Source organism: Aquarana catesbeiana, linkage group LG07 (assembly GCF_042186555.1).
Source record: "Aquarana catesbeiana isolate 2022-GZ linkage group LG07, ASM4218655v1, whole genome shotgun sequence".
In the NCBI taxonomy this organism is placed as follows: domain Eukaryota; kingdom Metazoa; phylum Chordata; class Amphibia; order Anura; family Ranidae; genus Aquarana; species Aquarana catesbeiana.
The window spans coordinates 347,507,954-347,529,750 of record NC_133330.1 but is presented as its reverse complement, the minus strand read 5'-3'; the positions used below and the strand labels follow the sequence as shown (position 1 = coordinate 347,529,750).

Sequence of the window (21,797 nt, the reverse complement as noted above, 5' to 3'; positions counted from 1 at the left end):
TGGTTCTTCCTCCGGCGTTCTCGTCCAGCATCTCCTCCGTGGCGTCTTCTATCTTCTTCTCCTCAGGCCGCTCCGCACCCATGGCATGGGGGGAGGCTCCCGCTCTTCTCTTCTTCTTTTCTTCTCTTTTAAAGGGTGTTCCGCGGCATTCGAATTTGCCGCGAACACCCCAAATTGTTCGCTGTTCGGTGAACTTGCGAACAGCCAATGTACAAGAGTTCGACTCGAACTCGAAGCTCATCCCTAGTGACAAGGTCATCTAGCGCCCAGGGCAAAGAGCCCAAACTGCCCCACCCCCTTCCTTAGGATTAGCAGTGATGTCGCTGTCACTACTCCTGTCTTTTTAAGATGAGAATGAGGGACACCTATTAGCAACAATATGTAGGCATAGGACACGCCCCCTGACACGCCCCCTTAAAGGAAAATTATACAAAAACAAATGATTGGCTAAACCCAACAAGTTCTTTTTTCCCACTACTATTCATTTATACTGGATTTTGGAATTTACAAATGCAGCAATTTAGAAATGAGATGAAAGGTTTATCACTGGGAGATAAATAATACATTTTCTATATAACTCTATATACAGAGCAACATGAGGGACTAATGAGGAGGAAAGAGGGACAGAGGGACTTTCTTCCAAATCAGGGGACAGCTGGGCGCTACATGGGCAGAACTCCGTCCTGTCAACGGGGGATGTACTGGGTTTTGTTTCCCTGCAAAGCACTTCCCTTAGTAAAAGCACCTCCCCCACAGTACACATAAACACTGGCTAGGCACACAGTACACATAAACACTGGCTAGGCACACAGTACACATAAACACTGGCTAGGCACACAGTATACATAAACACTGGCTAGGAAACACAGTACACATAAACACTGGCCAGACACACGGTACACATAAACACTGGCTAGGCACACAGTACACATAAACACTGGCCAGACACACGGTACACATAAACACTGGCTAGGCACACAGTACACATAAACACTGGCTAGGCACACAGTACACATAAACACTGGCCAGACACACAGTACACATAAACACTGGCCAGACACACGGTACACATAAACACTGGCTAGGCACACAGTACACATAAACACTGGCTAGGCACACAGTACACATAAACACTGGCCAGACACACAGTACACATAAACACTGGCCAGACACACGGTACACATAAACACTGGCTAGGCACACAGTACACATAAACACTGGCCAGACACACAGTACACATAAACACTGGCTAGGCACACAGTACACATAAACACTGGATAGGCACACAGTACACATAAACACTGGCTAGGCACACGGTACACATAAACACTGGCTAGGCACACAGTACACATAATCACCGGCTAGGCACACAATACACATAAACACCAGCTAGGCACACAGTACACATAAACACCGGCTAGGCACACAGTTAACCCTTTGATCACCCCTGATGTTTAACCCCTTCCTAACCAGTGTCATTAGTACAGTGACAGTGCATATTATTATCACTCATCACTGTATTATTGTCATTGGTCCCAAAAAATGTCAGATTGTCCGCTGCAATATCACAGTCCCACTATAAGTTGCTGATCACCGGCCTTACTAGTATAAAAAATAAATACAGATTCCAATATATATTCCATATTTTTTAGACGTATAACTTTCATGCAAACCAATCATTATACACTTGTTGGGATTTTTATTTACCATAGATATGTAGCAGGATTAATTTTGGCCAAAATGTATAAAGGAAATTTGATTTTCTTTTCCATAGTATCTTATTGAGGAAAATTCAGAAATAAGTGAAGAAGTATAAAACAAGCTTAGCCCAGGGACTTCAAATGAGGTGATCATAGAGGTCATGACGAATAAATAGAGTAAACTAATCTCAGCTTTTATTTGAAACTGCAAAAATATCATGATAAATAAACATAGGCATAAAAAAATCATGAAGCAAATAACTTATAACCATAGACATGTTGATACATTGATGGAAGTATAAAGTATGCATATACATTTGTATACTCAACGCGTTTTGTGAGCTCTGCTCGCTTCCTCAGGAGTTGATGCATGTTCAGGGTATCTATGAAATAAATATCAATAAGATATAGCAAACAGTGATGGTTGTGGTTAGAAAGGAAGCAGGGGGCCTATGCAGGGAACTCCATACTTACCAGGTGCTCCAACCAGGAGCTGAAGGAGCTGGGCCCACAGCAGCCAAATGGAGGCCAGGCGGAAGGCAAACATGGCAAAGAAATTGAGTGTGTCCTTGATGTGCCCCATAGGCCATATATACCACGACAACTATAACAAAAATATATATATGTATCTAAGAATAGTAATGTGAGAGTGTAAGTATATAAAGAATATCAATGTCATATAATGAGGTCCATGGGAGTATGGACAGGGGTGCAAACAGGAGAGAAGAGAGTGAGAAAAGGTGAGAGAAGCAACAAATGGAAGAAAAAGTGGAAGAAATAGAGAGATGTGAAAAAAAGGTGAATAGGAAGAAAGAAAAGAAGGTGTCCCTTGGTATACCCCATTATTCATATACCCCATGACCACTCTAACAAAATAATATGTATATCTCCGAGTCCATTAGTAGTTACCATATTGGTAATCTGGGAGTATAAAGATGTATAGAAAGTATCCATGTCATGTAATGAGGTCCATGATGAGAATATATCCAGAGTGTGAGGAAAAGGTGGAGAAACGTCCTGCTGGATTGTAGAAGAAATGTTGCAAAGTGTAGAACCACACAGTGTGTGTGCAAATGATTATCACCATAAATGTGACGTACCCATGTGTATGATGTCACGTGTGTGAGATGAAAGTCATGTCAGCCCCCTCGCCTAAATCCCGGGGCGGATGCAGCAGGCTCCGCCCCTAACGCCATACAAGTTACGGCTATGGCTATCGCTTGCTACCACGTGGGAGTACGCAGGACACGGGCTCCTCCAACCAACTGAATGACATGCTACATCCCAAACGTGGAGACGCTACACATGCGGAAGTCCCACGATGGGTATAGGAGCATGGCACGGTGTACCGGTGGCCCCACCCATCTGAAAAGCAGAGAGGAGGGGACAGCAAGGGGAAACTCCCCATGTGTACTTCGCAGCTCCCAGGAGGGAAAACGAGCCGCGTTCAACAGCGGGAACCGTACAGTGGAACCAAGTCCAGATAACCAGAATAAGGATTGAAAAAGTGATATAAGTACGACCACGAGGACCGACCAAAAAGGTGTCTGTAGGTGTCTTCCACCCGTGTTCAATAGAAAAAGAAACGGTCTGGGTACTGCCTCTTAAAATGACACACCCCCATCTCTAATTACATAGAATAAAACAAGCTTAGCCAATGGGACTTTAAATGAGGTTATCGCAGAGGTCATAACGAGTAAATAGAGTAAACTAATCTCAGGGCTTATTTGAAATTGACCCGATTGTAGGCCCCCTGCTTCCTTTCTAACCACAACCATCACTGTATGCTATATCTTATTGATATTTATTTCATAGATTCCCTGCACATGCATCAACTCCTGAGGAAGCGAGCAGAGCTCACAAAACGCGTCGAGTATACAGCTGTATATGCATACTTTGTACTTCCATCAATGTATCAACATATCTATGGTTGTAAGCTATTTGCTTCATGATGTTTTTATGCCTATGTTTATTTATCATGATGTTTTTATGGCTATGTTTATTTATCATGATGTTTTTATGCCTATGTTTATTTATCATGATGTTTTTATGCCTATGTTTATTTATCATGATGTTTTTATGCCTATGTTTATTAATCATGATGTTTTTATGCCTATGTTTATTTATCATGATGTTTTTATGCCTATGTTTATTTATCATGATGTTTTTATGCCTATGTTTATTTATCATGATGTTTTTATGGCTATGTTTATTAATCATGATGTTTTTATGCCTATGTTTATTTATCATGATGTTTTTATGCCTATGTTTATTTATCATGATGTTTTTATGCCTATGTTTATTTATCATGATGTTTTTGCAGTTTCAAATAAACCCTGAGATTAGTTTACTCTATTTACTCGTTATGACCTCTATGATCACCTCATTTAAAGTCCCTGGGCTAAGCTTGTTTGAAAAGAATAGTACATAACACTGTTTTTATTGGATGTTTTATAACAGAAAGTAAAAAATATTGGGGTTTTTTCAAAATTTTTGGTCCTTTTTTTTTTTTGTTTTTTTTAAAAAAATAAAATGCAGAGATGATCCAATATCACCAAAAGAAACCCCTATATGTGGGGAAAAAAAGAACATCGATTTTATTTGTGTACAGCGTTGCATGACCGCGCAATTGCCAAGTAACGCAGTGCTAAATAGCACAAATGGCCTGGCCCTGAGGGGGGTAAAATATGGCAGAGGTGATGATGGCGGTACCACCATCAGCTTAACAATGGGAAACTATTCTTTAATAAGTTTGTGTTCTGTCAGTAAAATAATCCGCCGTTCTCCCCACACAGAGATCCGCCGGCGCCTCTCCGAGGTGGCCAGCTCCGGAAATTCCACCGGACATATAGAGCAGATGCTGCTGGAGTTGAAGGCCCAGGAGGAGAAGAACCAATTGGCTCTGGATGCATTAAAAGACCAAGTCACTCTCATCCAATCAGAGAACAGGTACAGTGTGCGGGATACTCAGCGCCCCAATCACCTACCAAGTATTACTTATAACAGATCCGATTCTGATCGCCGTTGTCTATTCCAGGTCTCCACATCTGTGGATTCCTTTTTACAATCAGCCCATTATTTCTTCTAGCCAATCACAACAGAGTGATGGATTTCCTGACTGACATGTTCATCCTCTGTCTTCACTACTTCATGAGTCCCTGACCTGGAAGACATTTACAAGACTCAACCTCCAGATTTATTGACCAAATTCATGTTCTGGGTGAGGGACTCACTAAGACCCGAAGCCAGAGGATGAGTAGAAGATCAGAGTCTATCATGGCGGCCAACTCATTGATCTGGGAGTCCATCCAGTCCAACCTATGTGTGTGATTATGTGGGGATCAGGAGGACATCAGGAGTCCCCAGCGGAGGCCCCCTCACATCAGGAGTCCCCAGCGGAGCCCCCCTCACATCAGGAGTCCCCAGTGGAGCCCCCCCTCACATCAGGAGTCCCCAGCAGGGCGCTCCCTCACATCAGGAGTCCCCAGCGGAGCCCCCCTCACATCAGGAGTGCCCAGCGGAGCCCCTCCTTATATCAGGAGCCCCCCTCACATCAGGAGTCCCCAGCGGAGCCCCCCCTCACATCAGGAGTCCCCAGCAGGGCCCTCCCTCACATCAGGAGTCCCCAGCGGAGCCCCCCTCACACCAGGAGTCCCCAGCGGAGCCCCCCTCACATCAGGAGTCCCCAGCGGAGCCCCCTCACATCAGGAGTCCCCAGCGGAGCCCCCCTCACATCAGGAGTCCCCAGCGGAGCCCCCCTCACATCAGGAGTCCCCAGCGGAGCCTCCCCTCACATCAGGAGTCCCCAGCAGGGCCCTCCCTCACATCAGAAGTCCCCAGCGGAGCCCCTCCTTACATCAGGAGCCCCCCTCACATCAGGAGTCCCCAGCGGAGCCCCCCTCACATCAGGAGTCCCCAGCAGGGCCCTCCCTCACATCAGGAGTCCCCAGCGGAGCCCCCCTCACACCAGGAGTCCCCAGCAGGGCCCTCCCTCACATCAGAAGTCCCCAGCGGAGCCCCCCTCACACCAGGAGTCCCCAGTGGAGCCCCCTCTCACACCAGGAGTCCCCAGCGGAGCCCCCCTCACACCAGGAGTCCCCAGCGGAGCCCCCCGTCACACCAGGAGTCCCCAGCAGGGCCCTCCTTCACATCAGGAGTCCCCAGCGGAGCCCCTCCTTACATGAGGAGCCCCCCTCACATCAGGAGTCCCCAGCGGAGCCCCTCCTTACATCAGGAGCCCCCCTCACATCAGGAGTCCCCAGCGGAGCCCCCCCTCACATCAGGAGTCCCCAGCAGGGCCCTCCCTCACATCAGGAGTCCCCAGCGGAGCTCCCCCTCACACCAGGAGTCCCCAGCGGAGCCCCCCTCACATCAGGAGTCCCCAGCGGAGCCCCCCCTCACATCAGGAGTCCCCAGCAGAGCCCCCCCTCACATCAGGAGTTCCCAGCGGAGCCTCCCTCACATCAGGAGTCCCCAGCGGAGCCTCCCTCACATCAGGAGTCCCCAGCAGGGCCCTCCCTCACATCAAGAGTCCCCAGTGGAGCCCCCCCTCACACCAGGAGTCCCCAGCAAAGCCCCCCGTCACACCAGGAGTCCCCAGCGGAGCCCCCCGTCACACCAGGAGTCCCCAGTGGAGCCCCCTCACACCAGGATTCCCCAGCGGAGCCTTCCTCACATCTGAGTCCCCATCAGCACAGTCTTCCTTACATCTGTTGCCCCCCAGTGACATCCAGACTATATGGCCCCTCCCCCCGTGACATCCAGACTATACGCCCCCCTGTGACATCCAGCCCGCCCCCCCCCCGTGACATCCAGACTGTCCCCCTCCTGTGACATACAGACCAGCCCCCCCTGTGACATCCAGACCAGCCCCCCCTGTGACATCCAGACCAGCCCCCCCTGTGACATCCAGACCAGCCCCCCCCCGTGACATCCAGACCGCCCCCCCCCCTGTGAAATCCAGACTGGCCCCCCCCCCGTGACATCCATCGAGTGGAGCCGCATGGTTACAGTAGAGATTGAGCTACGGCGCCGGCCATCCCCCGCCCCTTTCCATAACAGGTCACAGAGACTGACAGCGGGGTGGAGCGGGCCGGGGGGTGGGCGGCGCCGCAGCTCAATCTCTACTTTAAGCCATCTAGCCAGCCTACGGTCTCCTTTAAAATGGCGGCCAGCGGAGACATCGTCTCTGCCGGACGCGGACCTCTAGCGGCCGGCGGCGAAAATCGTGAAAAACCGAATTTCTCGGGACATCTCCCGGGAAACGATTAGATTGGCAAAAGGGTCTAAATCCCGGGAATGTCCCGAGAAATTCGGGACAGTTGGCAAGTATGCAAATGCATTATTTTACATTTTTCTACATTGAACCTCATTTGCCATGTAGTTGCCCCTCCCCCATTCATTTGTTCAGATCTTTTTGCAAGGTTTCCACATCCTGCGGAGAAGTTATTGCCCTGCTTAGCTTAGTATCATCCGCAAATACAGAGATTGAACTGTTTATCCCATCCTCCAGATCGTTTATGAACAAATTAAATAGGATTGGTCCCAGCACAGAACCCTAGGGGACCCCACTACCCACCCCCGACCATTCTGAGTACTCCCCATTTATCACCACCCTCTGAACTCGCCCTTGTAGCCAGTTTTCAATCCATGTACTCACCCTATGGTCCATGCCAACGGACCTTATTTTGTTAGGGTCCACCCCCAAAGGTCAAAGGTCAGCAGGCGTGTCCCTCAGATGTCAAAGGTCAAGAGGTGTGGCTGACCCACCCCCACCAAAGTGTTCCGCCTACCCCAACTAAGTCAGGTAAATGTTTATGGGGAACTGTATCAAATGCTTTTGTAATATCCAGATACACCACGTCTACGGGCCTTCCTTTATCTAGATGGCAACTCACCTCCTCATAGAAGGTTAATAGATTGGTTTGGCAAGAACGATTCTTCATGAATCCATGCTGATTACTGCTAATGATATCATTCTCATTACTAAAATCTTGTATATAGTCCCTTATCATCCCCTCCAAGAGTTTACATACTATTGATGTTAGGCTGACTGGTCTGTAATTCCCAGGGATGTATTTTGGGCCCTTTTTAAATATCGGTGCTACATTGGCTTTTCTCCAATCAGCTGGTACCATTCCAGTCAGTAGACTATCTGCAAAAATTAGGAACAACGGTCTGGCAATTACTTGACTGCGTTCCCTAAGTACCCTCGGGTGCAAGCCATCTGATTTATTAATGTTAAGTTTCCCAAGTCTAATTTTAATTCTGTCCTCTGTTAACCATGGCGGTGATTCCTGTGATGTGCCCTGAGGATAAACACTGCAGTTTTATTGTTTCTTTTCTATCCTAGTAAAAATGATATCATTATAGGACAAAAACTGAGAAAGTGCAGAAAGAGCAGCCGGTGAAAAAGGAGAAACCACCTCTGACCTTCATGCCATTTCCTCTACGAGGGAGCAACCTGTCCTCCGAGATCAGGTATTCCGACACCTCATGGCATCGGTCCCCAGTGCCCGGTATCTCCAACTTTCCCATAATCCCCCTCTACTTTCCTCTGTCCTCCCATAATCCCCCGCTACTTTTCTCTGTCCTCCCATAAACCTCTGCTACTTTCCTCTGTCCTCCCATAATCCCCCGCTACCTCCTCTGTCCTTCCATAATCCTCCGGTACTTTCCTCTGTCCTCCCATAATCCTCCGCTACTTTCCTTTGTCCTCCCATAATCCTCCGCTACTTTCCTCTGTCCTCCCATAATCCTCCGCTACTTTCCTCTCATAAACCTCCACTACTTCCACTATCCTCCCATAATCCTCTGCTACTTTCCCCTGTCCTCCCATAATCCTCCGCTACTTTCCTCTGTCCTCCCATAATCCTCCGCTACTTTCCTCTGTCCTCCCATAATCCTCCGCTACTTTCCTCTGTCCTCCCAAAATCCTCCGCTACTTTTCTCTGTCCTCCCATAATCCTCCGCTACTTTCCGCTGTCCTCCCATAATCCTCCGCTACTTTCCTCTGTCCTCCCATAATCCTCCGCTACTTTCCTCTGTCCTCCCATAATCCTCCGCTACTTTCCTCTGTCCTCCCATAATCCTCCGCTACTTTCCTCTGTCCTCCCATAATCCTCCGCTACTTTCCTCTGTCCTCCCAAAATCCTCCTCTACTTTTCTCTGTCCTCCCATAATCCTCCGCTACTTTCCTCTGTCCTCCCATAATCCTCCGCTACTTTCCTCTGTCCTCCCATAATCCTCCACTACTTTCCTCTGTCCTCCCATAATCCTCCTCTACTTTCATCCCATAATCCTCCACTACTTCCACTATCCTCCCATAATCCTCCGCTACTTTCCTCTGTCCTCCCAAAATCCTCCGCTACTTTCCTTTGTCCTCCCATAATCCTCTGCTACTTTCCTCTGCCCTCCCATAATCCTCTGCTACTTTCCTCTGTCCTTCCAAAATCCTCCGCTACTTTCCTCTGTCCTCCCATAATCCTCCGGTACTTTCCTCTGTCCTCCCATAATCCTCCGCTACTTTCCTCTGTCCTCCCATAATCCTCCGCTACTTTCCTCTGTCCTCCCATAATCCTCCGCTACTTTCCTCTCATAAACCTCCACTACTTCCACTATCCTCCCATAATCCTCTGCTACTTTCCTCTGTCCTCCCATAATCCTCCGCTACTTTCCTCTTATAAACATCCACTACTTCCACTATCCTCCCATAATCCTCTGCTACTTTCCCCTGTCCTCCCATAATCCTCCACTACTTTCCTCTGTCCTCCCATAATCCTCCGCTACTTTCCTCTGTCCTCCCAAAATCCTCCACTACTTTTCTCTGTCCTCCCATAATCCTCCGCTACTTTCCTCTGTCCTCCCATAATCCTCCGCTACTTTCCTCTGTCCTCCCATAATCCTCCGGTACTTTCCTCTGTCCTCCCAAAATCCTCCGCTACTTTCCTCTTATAAACCTCCACTACTTCCACTATCCTCCCATAATCCTCTGCTACTTTCCTCTGTCCTCCCATAAACCTCTGCTACTTTCCTCTGTCCTCCCATAATCCCCGCTACCTCCTCTGTCCTCCCATAATCCTCCGCTAGTTTCCTCTGTCCTCCCATAATCCTCCGCTACTTTCCTCTGTCCTCCCATAATCCTCCTCTACTTTCATCCCATAATCCTCCACTACTTCCACTATCCTCCCATAATCCTCCGCTACTTTCCTCTGTCCTCCCAAAATCCAACGCTACTTTCCTCTGTCCTCCCATAATCCTCTGCTACTTTCCTCTGCCCTCCCATAATCCTCTGCTACTTTCCTCTGTCCTTCCAAAATCCTCCGATACTTTCCTCTGTCCTTCCATAATCCTCCGGTACTTTCCTCTGTCCTCCCATAATCCTCCGCTACTTTCCTTTGTCCTCCCATAATCCTCCGCTACTTTCCTCTGTCCTCCCATAATCCTCCGCTACTTTCCTCTCATAAACCTCCACTACTTCCACTATCCTCCCATAATCCTCTGCTACTTTCCCCTGTCCTCCCATAATCCTCCGCTACTTTCCTCTGTCCTCCCATAATCCTCCGCTACTTTCCTCTGTCCTCCCATAATCCTCCGCTACTTTTCTCTGTCCTCCCATATTCCTCCGCTACTACCCTCTGTCCTCCCATAATCCTCCGCTACTTTCCTCTGTCCTCCCATAATCCTCCGCTACTTTCCTCTGTCCTCCCATAATCCTCCGCTACTTTCCTCTGTCCTCCCATAATCCTCCGCTACTTTCCTCTGTCCTCCCATAATCCTCCGCTACTTTCCTCTGTCCTCCCATAATCCTCCGCTACTTTCCTCTGTCCTCCCATAATCCTCCACTACTTCCTCTGTCCTCCCATAATCCTCCTCTACTTTCCTCCCATAATCCTCCGCTACTTTCCTCTGTCCTCCCATAATCCTCCACTACTTTCCTCTGTCCTCCCATAATCCTCCACTACTTCATCTGTCCTCTCATAATCCTCCGCTACTTTCCTCTGTCCTCCCATAATCCTCCGCTACTTTCCTCCCATAATCCTCCACTACTTCCACTATCCTCCCATAATCCTCTGCTACTTTCCTCTGTCCTCCCATAATCCTCCGCTACTTTCCTTTGTCCTCCCATAATCCTCCGCTACTTTCCTCTGTCCTCTCATAATCCTCCGCTACTTTCCTCTGTCCTCCCATAATCCCCCTCTACTTTCCTCTGTCCTCCCATAATCCTCCACTACTTCGTCTGTCCTCCCATAATCCTCCTCTACCTTCCTCCCATAATCCTCCGCTGCTTTCCTCTGTCCTCTCATAATCCTCCGCTACTTTCCTCTGTCCTCTCATAATCCTCCGCTACTTTCCTCTGTTCTCCCATAATCCTCTGCTACTTTCCTCTGTCCTCCCATAATCCTCCGCTACTTTCCTCTGTCCTCCCATAATCCCCCACTACTTTCCTCTGTCCTCCCATAATCCTCCACTACTTTCCTCTGTCCTCCTATAATCCCCCACTACTTTCCTCTGTTCTCCCATAATCCTCGGCTACTTTCCTCTGTCCTTCCATAATCCTCTGCTACTTTCCTTTGTCCTCCCATAATCCTCCGCTACTTTCCTCTGTCCTCCCATAATCCTCCGCTACTTTCCTCTGTCCTCCCATAATCCCCCACTACTTTCCTCTGTCCTCCCATAATCCCCCACTACTTTCCTCTGTCCTCCCATAATCCTCCACTACTTTCCTCTGTCCTCCCATAATCCCCCACTACTTTCCTCTGTCCTCCCATAATCCTCCACTACTTTCCTCTGTCCTCCCATAATCCCCCACTACTTTCCTCTGTCCTCCCATAATCCCCCACTACTTTCCTCTGTCCTCCCATAATCCCCCACTACTTTCCTCTGTCCTCCCATAATCCTCCACTACTTTCCTCTGTCCTCCCATAATCCTCCACTACTTTCCTCTGTCCTCCCATAATCCTCCACTACTATTGTATTAGCAGTTTGTAAATTCACCAGTACCTCTTTCGATAATATAATCCGGATGCTTGGTGCCCTCTACTGGTCAGATATTAAATGCTTGTAGAGATTAGATTGGAATCTAATTTCATTGAGAAAATGTAATTATAGAATTTCTTTGTATAATTTCAATAGTTTATAGCTAAACGCTTTTAAATAGTGCCCATAATTTTCCTTTATGTGTTTTTCCTCCCTGTACAGCGCCCTGCAGCTGGCGTATGTGCAGAGCGGAGGGAGCGACCCGGCCGTCCTGGCGCAGATGAGAGACCTGCAGGCCGAGGCGTTATCGCTTGAAGATCTAACGCACAAGCAGGAGCGCAAGGAGAAGAAAAAGAAGCGTAAGTATCGGGACACATTTCTCATATACACCTCTGTATATATAATATATATATCCCGGAGAAATACCCCTCAACGCCCCAACTTACATTCAGCTGAAAGGTACACAGCTCCACTTAAAGGGTAAGTTCACCTTTTTAGAAAAAATAATAAATATTTTTGCAGAAAAGACTGAAATTGTCCCTCTGTGACCCCAGAAACCGGAAGGGATGAGGATCACCTCCGCCAGTGAAGACGGATCTGTGTCTGATTGGGGGTCAGAGGAGAGATCGGGGATCAGAGGAGAGATCGGGGGTCAGAGGAGAGATCGGGGGTCAGAGGAGAGACCGGGGGTCAGAGGAGAGATCGGGGATCAGGAGAGATCGGGGGTCAGAGGAGAGATCGGGGGTCTTATAGAGAGGACCTGTCATGGCCCCTTATATCACAAAGAATGTTCTTCATCACTTGGGACGGCACTAAAATTGATAAAAGACAAAGTTAAAGCGCCCCCATCCCCCTCATGCTCAGATGTGATTGCGTATGTAAGTCCTGCATGCACATGTAAAGGAAGATCTCACCACACATGTAAACGGAGATCTGACCACACATGTAAACGAAGATCTGACCACACATGTAAACGAAGATCTCACCACACATGTAAACGGAGATCTCACCACACATGTAAACGAAGATCTGACCACACATGTAAACGGAGATCACACCACACATGTAAACGAAGATCTCACCACACATGTAAACGAAGATCTCACCACACATGTAAACGGAGATCTCACCACACATGTAAACGAAGATCTCACCACACATGTAAACGAAGATCTCACCACACATGTAAACGGAGATCTCACCACACATGTAAACGGAGATCTCACCACACATGTAAACGGAGATCTGACCACACATGTAAACGAAGATCTCACCACACATGTAAACGAAGATCTCACCACACATGTAAACGGAGATCACACCACACATGTAAACGAAGATCTCACCACACATGTAAACGAAGATCTCACCACACATGTAAACGGAGATCTCACCACACATGTAAACGAAGATCTCACCACACATGTAAACGAAGATCTCACCACACATGTAAACGGAGATCTCACCACACATGTAAACGGAGATCTCACCACACATGTAAACGGAGATCTCACGACACATGCAAACGAAGATCTCACCACACATGCAAACGGAGATCTCACCACACATGTAAACGGAGATCACACCACACATGTAAACAAAGATCTCACCACACATGTAAACGGAGATCTCACCACACATGTAAACAGAGATCTCACCACACATGTAAACGGAGATCTCACCACACATGTAAACAAAGATCTCACCACACATGTAAACGAAGATCACACCACACATGTAAACGGAGATCACACCACACATGTAAACGGAGATCTCACCACACATGTAAACGAAGATCTCACCACACATGTAAACGAAGATCTCACCACACATGTAAACGAAGATCTCACCACACATGTAAACGGAGATCTCACCACACATGTAAACGGAGATCTCACCACACATGTAAACGGAGATCTCACGACACATGCAAACGAAGATCTCACCACACATGCAAACGGAGATCTCACCACACATGTAAACGGAGATCACACCACACATGTAAACAAAGATCTCACCACACATGTAAACGGAGATCTCACCACACATGTAAACAGAGATCTCACCACACATGTAAACGGAGATCTCACCACACATGTAAACAAAGATCTCACCACACTTGTAAACGAAGATCACACCACACATGTAAACGGAGATCACACCACACATGTAAACGGAGATCTCACCACACATGTAAACGGAGATCTCACCACACATGTAAATGGAGATCTCACCACACATGTAAACGGAGATCACACCACACATGTAAACGAAGATCTCACCACACATGTAAACGGAGATCACACCACACATGTAAACGGAGATCACACCACACATGTATAAGGAGATCTCACCACACATGTATAAGGAGATCTCACCACACATGTAAACGAAGATCTCACCACACATGTAAACGAAGATCTGACCACACATGTAAACGAAGATCTGACCACACATGTAAACAAAGATCTGACCACACATGTAAACGGAGATCACACCTCACATGTAAACGGAGATCACACTGCACATGTACCCCCTCCGCCGGTACCCCCTCCGCCGGCCAACCACGGCTTGGGCCCAGCCGGCGACCATATTGGTACACCCAGTGCCAACGGTGCAGCATCCGAGGACCCCCTCCTGAGGCCACCAGCCCCCAGCCACGTCACCGCCGATTGGACCTTCCTCCCCTAGGTCCCTCCATCCAGTCCAGACCCCCCCGTGGCCTCCGCCGCAGCCGCGGTCTGAATCACCACGTTCTAACCGCTAGAGTCGGTGGGACAGACCACGGCTGCGGCCTAGCTCCAGTCAGCTAGCCACCAACAACCCCCCCACTGTTGTCCAACAGAGCCCCGTGCCCCTCTACACCGGGAATCACCCCTCCTGCTACTGGACCTCACCGCAGGGGGCACTAGAGATTCATCGGAGGCTAGTCTACCTCAATCACCCGAGACGCAGCCACCGCACCACCTACTGTAAGTAACGCCAGCTCCCCCTCCTTCATCTTCTGGACCATCAGCACAGGTAAGCCACCGGGGGCACTCTAGTAGTTGATCCAGGGGCCCTAGTCCGATCGCCCCTCGGGGGGGTCAGGAAGGAATTTTTTCCTCGACTGCACTATTGGCTAATGCAGCTAGGGGTTTTTTGCCTTCCTCTGGATCAATGAGAGGGAAGTAGGCAGCCTCACCTCCCTCCAGTACCTCCGCTCCAACACTCAGCCGTCACCCTCACCACTCCAGAGCAGTGGTCAGTCATCCGATCCTCCATCCCCCTGCAAGTGTATCATCGCCGCATTAGTGCCATCATCAGAACACCTTTCCTTCAAGCAACGCCGACTTCCTCAGCATGTGCAACTTCAAATACACAGCAGACACCCTCCACAGGCTAAGAAATACGGCCGAAACTTTACCGACCACCACGCAAAAAAGACTAAAAAAAGAACAATTACTAAGGACTAACCCACAATCAACCATCAAAGGCAGGGAGACACCGATCCAACCGCAACAACTAGCATGCGCCCTGATCAACACCAGATCTGCAGTCAAGCACAGGCTGGAAATCCGCGACTTCATCATCGAAAACAACATAGACTGCCTCTTCATTACAGAAAGCTGGCTAACTTCCAACTGCAACACCATCCTAACGGAATTGGTGCCCAAGAACTACAGTATCCTATCCGAGCATAGAATAGGAAAAAAAGGAGGAGGCCTAGCAGTGATTTTCAAATCACATCTTGGGTTCACCAAACCAAACTTACGGAACTCAGTGCCTTTCATGGAAACACTCTCACTACATCTTCAAACAACACTTCAAGACACCATTCACATACTACTATGCTACAGACCACCAGGACCAAAGACCAATCTCTTTACCCCGATCACTGAATTCTTCTCAATGCACACCTTGAAAACCAAAAACCTTCTGGTACTTGGGGATTTCAATCTGTGGGCAAACTCTGCCCAAGACCCTATTGCAACCGCCTGCGTTAACCAAATGGAAGAACTTGGCCTTCAACAACTGATAAATGCTCCCACGCACGGTTCAGGACACACTTTAGATCTCATCTTCAAACAGAATATGGACATCGACGTATTTGACAACACTCCACTACCATGGACGGACCACCATGCTATCAAATTTAAAATCACCACTAACACCATCCTCCAAAAACAGAAACGGGCAACAGCAACACACTGGAACAGATCTCAGAAGAAACTACACTCTGTACTCTTCAAAACTACATTGTCAAGCAAAATTCTTTTGCTAAACCCAAATCTCTCAACGGAACAAACATTCAACTCCCTAAACAATGTTTTACTATAAACAGCAGACTCCGTGGCGCCAAAACGCAGAACACCCGTCCGCAAAAAAAACTCGAGTTGGTTTATTGGCACTCTCACCCTACTCAAGCAAGAACGCAGAAGAGCTGAGAGAGCTTGGAGAAGAAATCCCACCAAGGAAAACCATACTAACTACAAAGCACTCACGGTGAAATACCACAAGGCAATCTTCAAAGCCAAAAAAGAACATTTCGCAGACACCATCTCATCCGCCTTAAACCGCCCACGGGAACTTTTCAAAATAGTTGCTCAGTCAATGAACCCGACCTGCTTAGAGCCCCCAGGAAACGATACTCAAGAATTCTGCAATGAGTTATCAGATTTCTTCATCGACAAAATCGACAACATTCGGAAAGCAATTCATCAGAAAATAACAACCAACCTCACTCAACCAATGCAAAAAGAGGATATCGACACGAACATCACTCAACCACAGAATTTCTTTTTGTCCCCAATCACTGCGGACACGACTAAAAACATCATCGGAAGCCTTCGCGACAGCACAACACCGAACGACATCATCCCCACCAAATTGCTTAAAGAATGTTCCGACATCCTGGCCCCCACCCTAACTCATCTCATAAATCAATCATTCAAAGAAGGGACTGTGCCAACCTCCCTCAAGCAAGGCATCGTCAAACCCCTGCTAAAGAAACCCAATCTCGACCCTAAAGACCCTAACTGCCGCACACCAATAACAAGCCTCAACACCATCTCCAAGATTATAGAGAAAGCAGTAGTACAGCAGCTACAACACCACCTGGAGACACACCACCTCCTGGACCCTCTGCAATCAGGCTTCCGCCCAGGCCATGGCACAGAAACAGCACTTCTCAAAATATGGGACGACGCCCTTGAAGCAGCAGATGAGGGAGAACCGAGTCTCCTGGTACTGTTAGACCTCAGCGCAGCATTCGATACAGTGGACCACAATACTTTACTTGTCCGCCTCTCAGAAGTTGCAGGAGCTACAGATTCTGCCCTAAAATGGTTTACATCCTTCGTAGAGAATTGCTCCCAGACAGTGAAACTAGGAACATTCACCTCGGGATCTCGGGCAGTCTCCTGCGGAGCCCCTCAGGGCTCACCCTTGTCACCGGTGCTATTTAACATCTACATCCGCCCGCTTCTCAATATCATCAGAAAAACCGACCTCTGCTTCCACTCATACGCAGACGACACCCAACTCTACCTTCGCATCAATGGACAAAAAGATCATCATCAGCAATTACAGAAATGCCTCACTTTAATAGATGACTGGATGACCACTAGCTCCCTCAAACTCAACGGATCAAAAACAGAACTTCTTCTCCTACAAGCTAACAAAAATTCCAAAATTAAGACCCCCTGGACACCACCCTCCATCCTCGGACAGACCATCTCCCCCAGCACCAAAGCCAAGAGTCTCGGAGTCATCTTTGACTCAGGAATGACAATGGATGCACAAATAGGATCAGTAGTCAGCGGATCCCACCATCTCCTCCGCCTGCTTCGCAGACTCATCCCCTTCATCCCAGAAGAGGACAAAGCGGCAGTTGTGGGAAAAATCATCAATTCCCGACTCGACTACGCAAACTCCCTCTACATAGGACTACCCCAATATCAGCTTGGGCGCTTGCAACTCATCCAAAACACGGCGGCAAGACTGTTAACAGGAAAAAAACCCTGGGAATCCATCTCCCCATCCCTAAAGAGCCTACACTGGCTAACCGTGAAGAATCGGATCACATTCAAGACCCTCTGCCTCACCCACAAATGCATACAAGGAAATGCTCCGCTATATCTCCGGGAGATAATAAAACACTACAAACCGAATCGCAGCCTTCGATCAGCTAACCAAAACCTCCTCATCATTCCCAAATACCGCTACAAAGCAAAGGGAGAACGAAGATTTGCAGTCCAAGGACCTCGACTATGGAATGCTCTCCCAACCAACATCCACCAGGCCTTCAGGAAAAAACTAAAGACCTTCCTTTTCTAGAAGCTGACTACAGAGAATACATCTAGCGCCTTGAGGTGATTCGGTTCGCATTTGCAGCGCTTTACAAATCATTCATTCATTCACATGTAAACGGAGATCTCACCACACATGTAAACGGAGATCTGACCACACATGTAAACGAAGATCTCACCACACATGTACACGGAGATCTCACCACACATGTAAACGAAGATCTCACCACACATGTAAACAGAGATCTCACCACACATGTAAATGGAGATCACATCACACATGTAAACGGAGATCTCACCACACATGTAAATGGAGATCACATCACACATGTAAACAGAGTTACATAGTTAGGTGAGGTTGAAAAAAGACACAAGTCCATCAAGTCCAACCTATGTGTGTGATTATATGTCAGTATTACATTATATATCTCTGTATGTTGTGTGATTATATGTCATATTACATTATATATCTCTGTATGTTGTGTGATTATATGTCATATTACATTATATATCTCTGTATGTTGTGTGATTATATGTCATATTACATTATATATCTCTGTATGTTGTGTGATTATATGTCATATTACATTATATATCTCTGTATGTTGTGTGATTATATGTCATATTACATTATATATCTCTGTATGTTGTGTGATTATATGTCATATTACATTATATATCTCTGTATGTTGTGTGATTATATGTCATATTACATTATATATCCCTGTATGTTGCGGTCATTCAGGTGATTATCTAATAGTTTCTTGAAGCTATCAATGCTCCCCGCTGAGACCACCGCCTGTGGAAGGGAATTCCACATCCTTGCCCCTCTTACAGTAAAGAACCCTCTACATAGTTTAAGGTTAAACCTCTTTATTTCTAATTGTAATGAGAGGCCACGAGTCTTATTAAACTCTCTTCCTCGAAAAAGTTTTCTCCCTATTGTGGGGTCACCAGTTCGGTATTTATATATTGTGGGGTCACCAGTCCGGTATTTATATATTGTGGGGTCACCAGTCCGGTATTTGTATATTGTGGGGTCACCAGTCCGGTATTTATATATTGTGGGGTCACCAGTCCGGTATTTATATATTGTGGGGTCACCAGTCCGGTATTTATATATTGTGGGGTCACCAGTCCGGTATTTGTATATTGTGGGGTCACCAGTCCGGTATTTGTATATTGTGGGGTCACCAGTCTGGTATTTATATATTGTGGGGTCACCAGTCCGGTATTTATATATTGTGGGGTCACCAGTCCGGTATTTGTATATTGTGGGGTCACCAGTCCGGTATTTGTATATTGTGGGGTCACTAGTCCGGTATTTATATATTGTGGGGTCACCAGTCCGGTATTTATATATTGTGGGGTCACCAGTCCGGTATTTATATATTGTGGGGTCACCAGTCCGGTAGTTGTATAATGAAATCATATCCCCTCTCAAGTGTCTCTTCTCCAGAGAGAATAAGTTCAGAGCTCACAACCTTTCCTCATAACTAAGATCCTCCAGACCCTTTATTAGCTTTGTTGTCCTTCTTTGTAGTCGCTCCATTTCCAGTACATCCCTCCTGAGGACTGGTGCCCAGAACTGGACAGCATACTCCAGGTGCGGCCGGACCAGAGTCTTGTAGAGCGGGAGAATTATCGTTTTATCTCTGGAGTTGATCCCCTTTTTAATGCCAATATTCTGTTTGCTTTATTAGCAGCAGCTTGGCATTGCATGTCATTGCTGAGCCTATCATCTACTAGAACCCCCAGGTCCTTTTCCATCCTAGATCCCCCCAGAGGTTCTCCCCCCAGTCTATAGATTGCCTTCAGATTTTTACCACCCAAATACATTATTTTACATTTTTCTACTTTGAACCTCATTTGCCATGTAGTCGCCCCTCCCCCATTAATTTGTTCAGGTCTTTTTGCAAGGTTTCCACATCCTGTGGAGAAGTTATTGCCCTGCTTAGCTTAGTATCGTCCACAAATACAGAGATTGAACTGTTTATCCCATCCTCCAGATCGTTTATGAACAAATTAAATAGGATTGGTCCCAGCACAGAACCCTGGGGGACCCCACTACCCACCCCTGACCATTCTGAGTACTCCCCATTTATCACCACCCTCTGAACTCGCCCTTGTAGCCAGTTTTCAATCCATGTACTCACCCTATGGTCCATGCCAATGCACCTTATTTTGTACAGTAAACGTTTATGGTGAACTGTGTCAAATGCTTTTGTAAAATCCAGATACACCACGTCTACGGGCCTTCCTTTATCTAAATGGCAACTCACCTCCTCATAGAAGGTTAATAGATTGGTTTGGCAAGAACGATTCTTCATGAATCCATGCTGATTACTGCTAATGATACCGTTCTTATTACTAAAATCTTGTATATAGTCCCTTATCATCCCCTCCAAGAGTTTACATACTATTGATGTTAGGCTAACTGGTCTGTAATTCCCAGGGATGTATTTTGGGCCCTTTTTAAATATTGGTGCTACATTGGCTTTTCTCCAATCAGCTGGAACCATTCCAGTCAATAGACTGTAAAAATTAGGAACAACGGTCTGGCAATCACCTGACTGAGTTCCCTAAGTACCCTCGGATGCAAGCCATCTGGTCCTGGTGATTTATTAATGTTAAGTTTCTCAAGTCTAATTTTAATTCTGTCCTCTGTTAACCATGGAGGTGCTTCCTGTGTTGTGTCATGAGGATAAACACTGCAGTTTTGGTTACTGAAGCCCCCCGATTCACTCGTGAAGACTGAGGAGAAGAATAAATTCAATACCTTCGCCATCTCCCCATCCTTTGTAACCAGATGTCCTTCCTCATTCTTTACGCGGCCAATATGGTCTGTCCTCCCTTTTTTACTGTTTACATACTTAAAGAATTTCTTGGGATTTTTTTTGCTCTCCTCCGCTATGTGTCTTTCATGTTCTATCTTAGCCGTCCTTATTGCACCCTTACATTTCTTATTGCATTCTTTATAAAGTCTGAATGCTGGTGATGATCCCTCAACCTTGTATTTTTTGAAGGCCTTCTCCTTTGCTTTTATATGCATTTTTACATTGGAGTTAAGCCATCCAGGATTTTTGTTCGCTCTTTTAAATTTATTACCCAATGGGATACATTGGCTAATGCCCTTATTTAATATGCTCTTAAAGCAAACCCATCTCTCCTCCGTATTCTTTGTTCCTAATATTTTATCCCAATTTATGCCTTTTAGCAAGGTTTGTAGTTTAGGGAAGTTGGCTCTTTTGAAATTCAGTGTCTTTGTATTCCCTTCATGTCTCCTATTTGTGTGATTTATACTGAAACTAATTGACCTGTGATCGCTGTTACCTAAATTGTCCCGTATTTCCACATCCGTGATCAGGTCTGTATTGTTGGTAATCAGTAGATCCAGTAATGTTTTATTTCTAGTTGGTGCGTCTACCATCTGACCCATAAAATTGTCCTGCAAGACATTAAGGAACTGGCGAGCCTTAGATGAATGCGCGGTTCCCTCCGCCCAGTCAATGTCTGGATAATTAAAATCCCCCATTATGATAACACTTCCCATCCTTGCTGCTAATCCAATTTGTGATAGGAGATCCGTCTCCACTTCCTCCCTCAGGTTTGGGGGCCTATAGCATACTCCCAGTATTATTTTCCCCTTAGCTTCATCCCTTTGGAGCTCTACTCATAAGGATTCCACCTCCTCTCTAGCTCCCTCAGTGATGTCATCTCTCACATTCACTTGTACATTATTCTTGATATATAGGCATACCCCCCCCCCCTTTTTTACCCTCTCTATCCTTGCGATATAGGGTATACCCTTGAATGTTTGCCAGCCAAT

The 21,797-nt window shown here is 46.8% G+C and overlaps 1 protein-coding gene across 2 annotated transcripts in view; it reads left to right on the top strand.

The window, feature by feature from the left end:
- Window positions 1–21,797, top strand: part of CCDC17 (coiled-coil domain containing 17) — a 195,254-nt gene that overhangs the window by 64,087 nt on the left and 109,370 nt on the right. For both annotated transcript variants that reach the window (XM_073594020.1, XM_073594019.1), the window contains exons 6-8: window positions 4,496–4,649; window positions 8,073–8,180; window positions 11,901–12,037. In XM_073594020.1, the coding sequence (XP_073450121.1) occupies window positions 4,496–4,649; window positions 8,073–8,180; window positions 11,901–12,037 (399 nt within the window). The remainder of the gene's footprint in view (window positions 1–4,495; window positions 4,650–8,072; window positions 8,181–11,900; window positions 12,038–21,797) is intronic.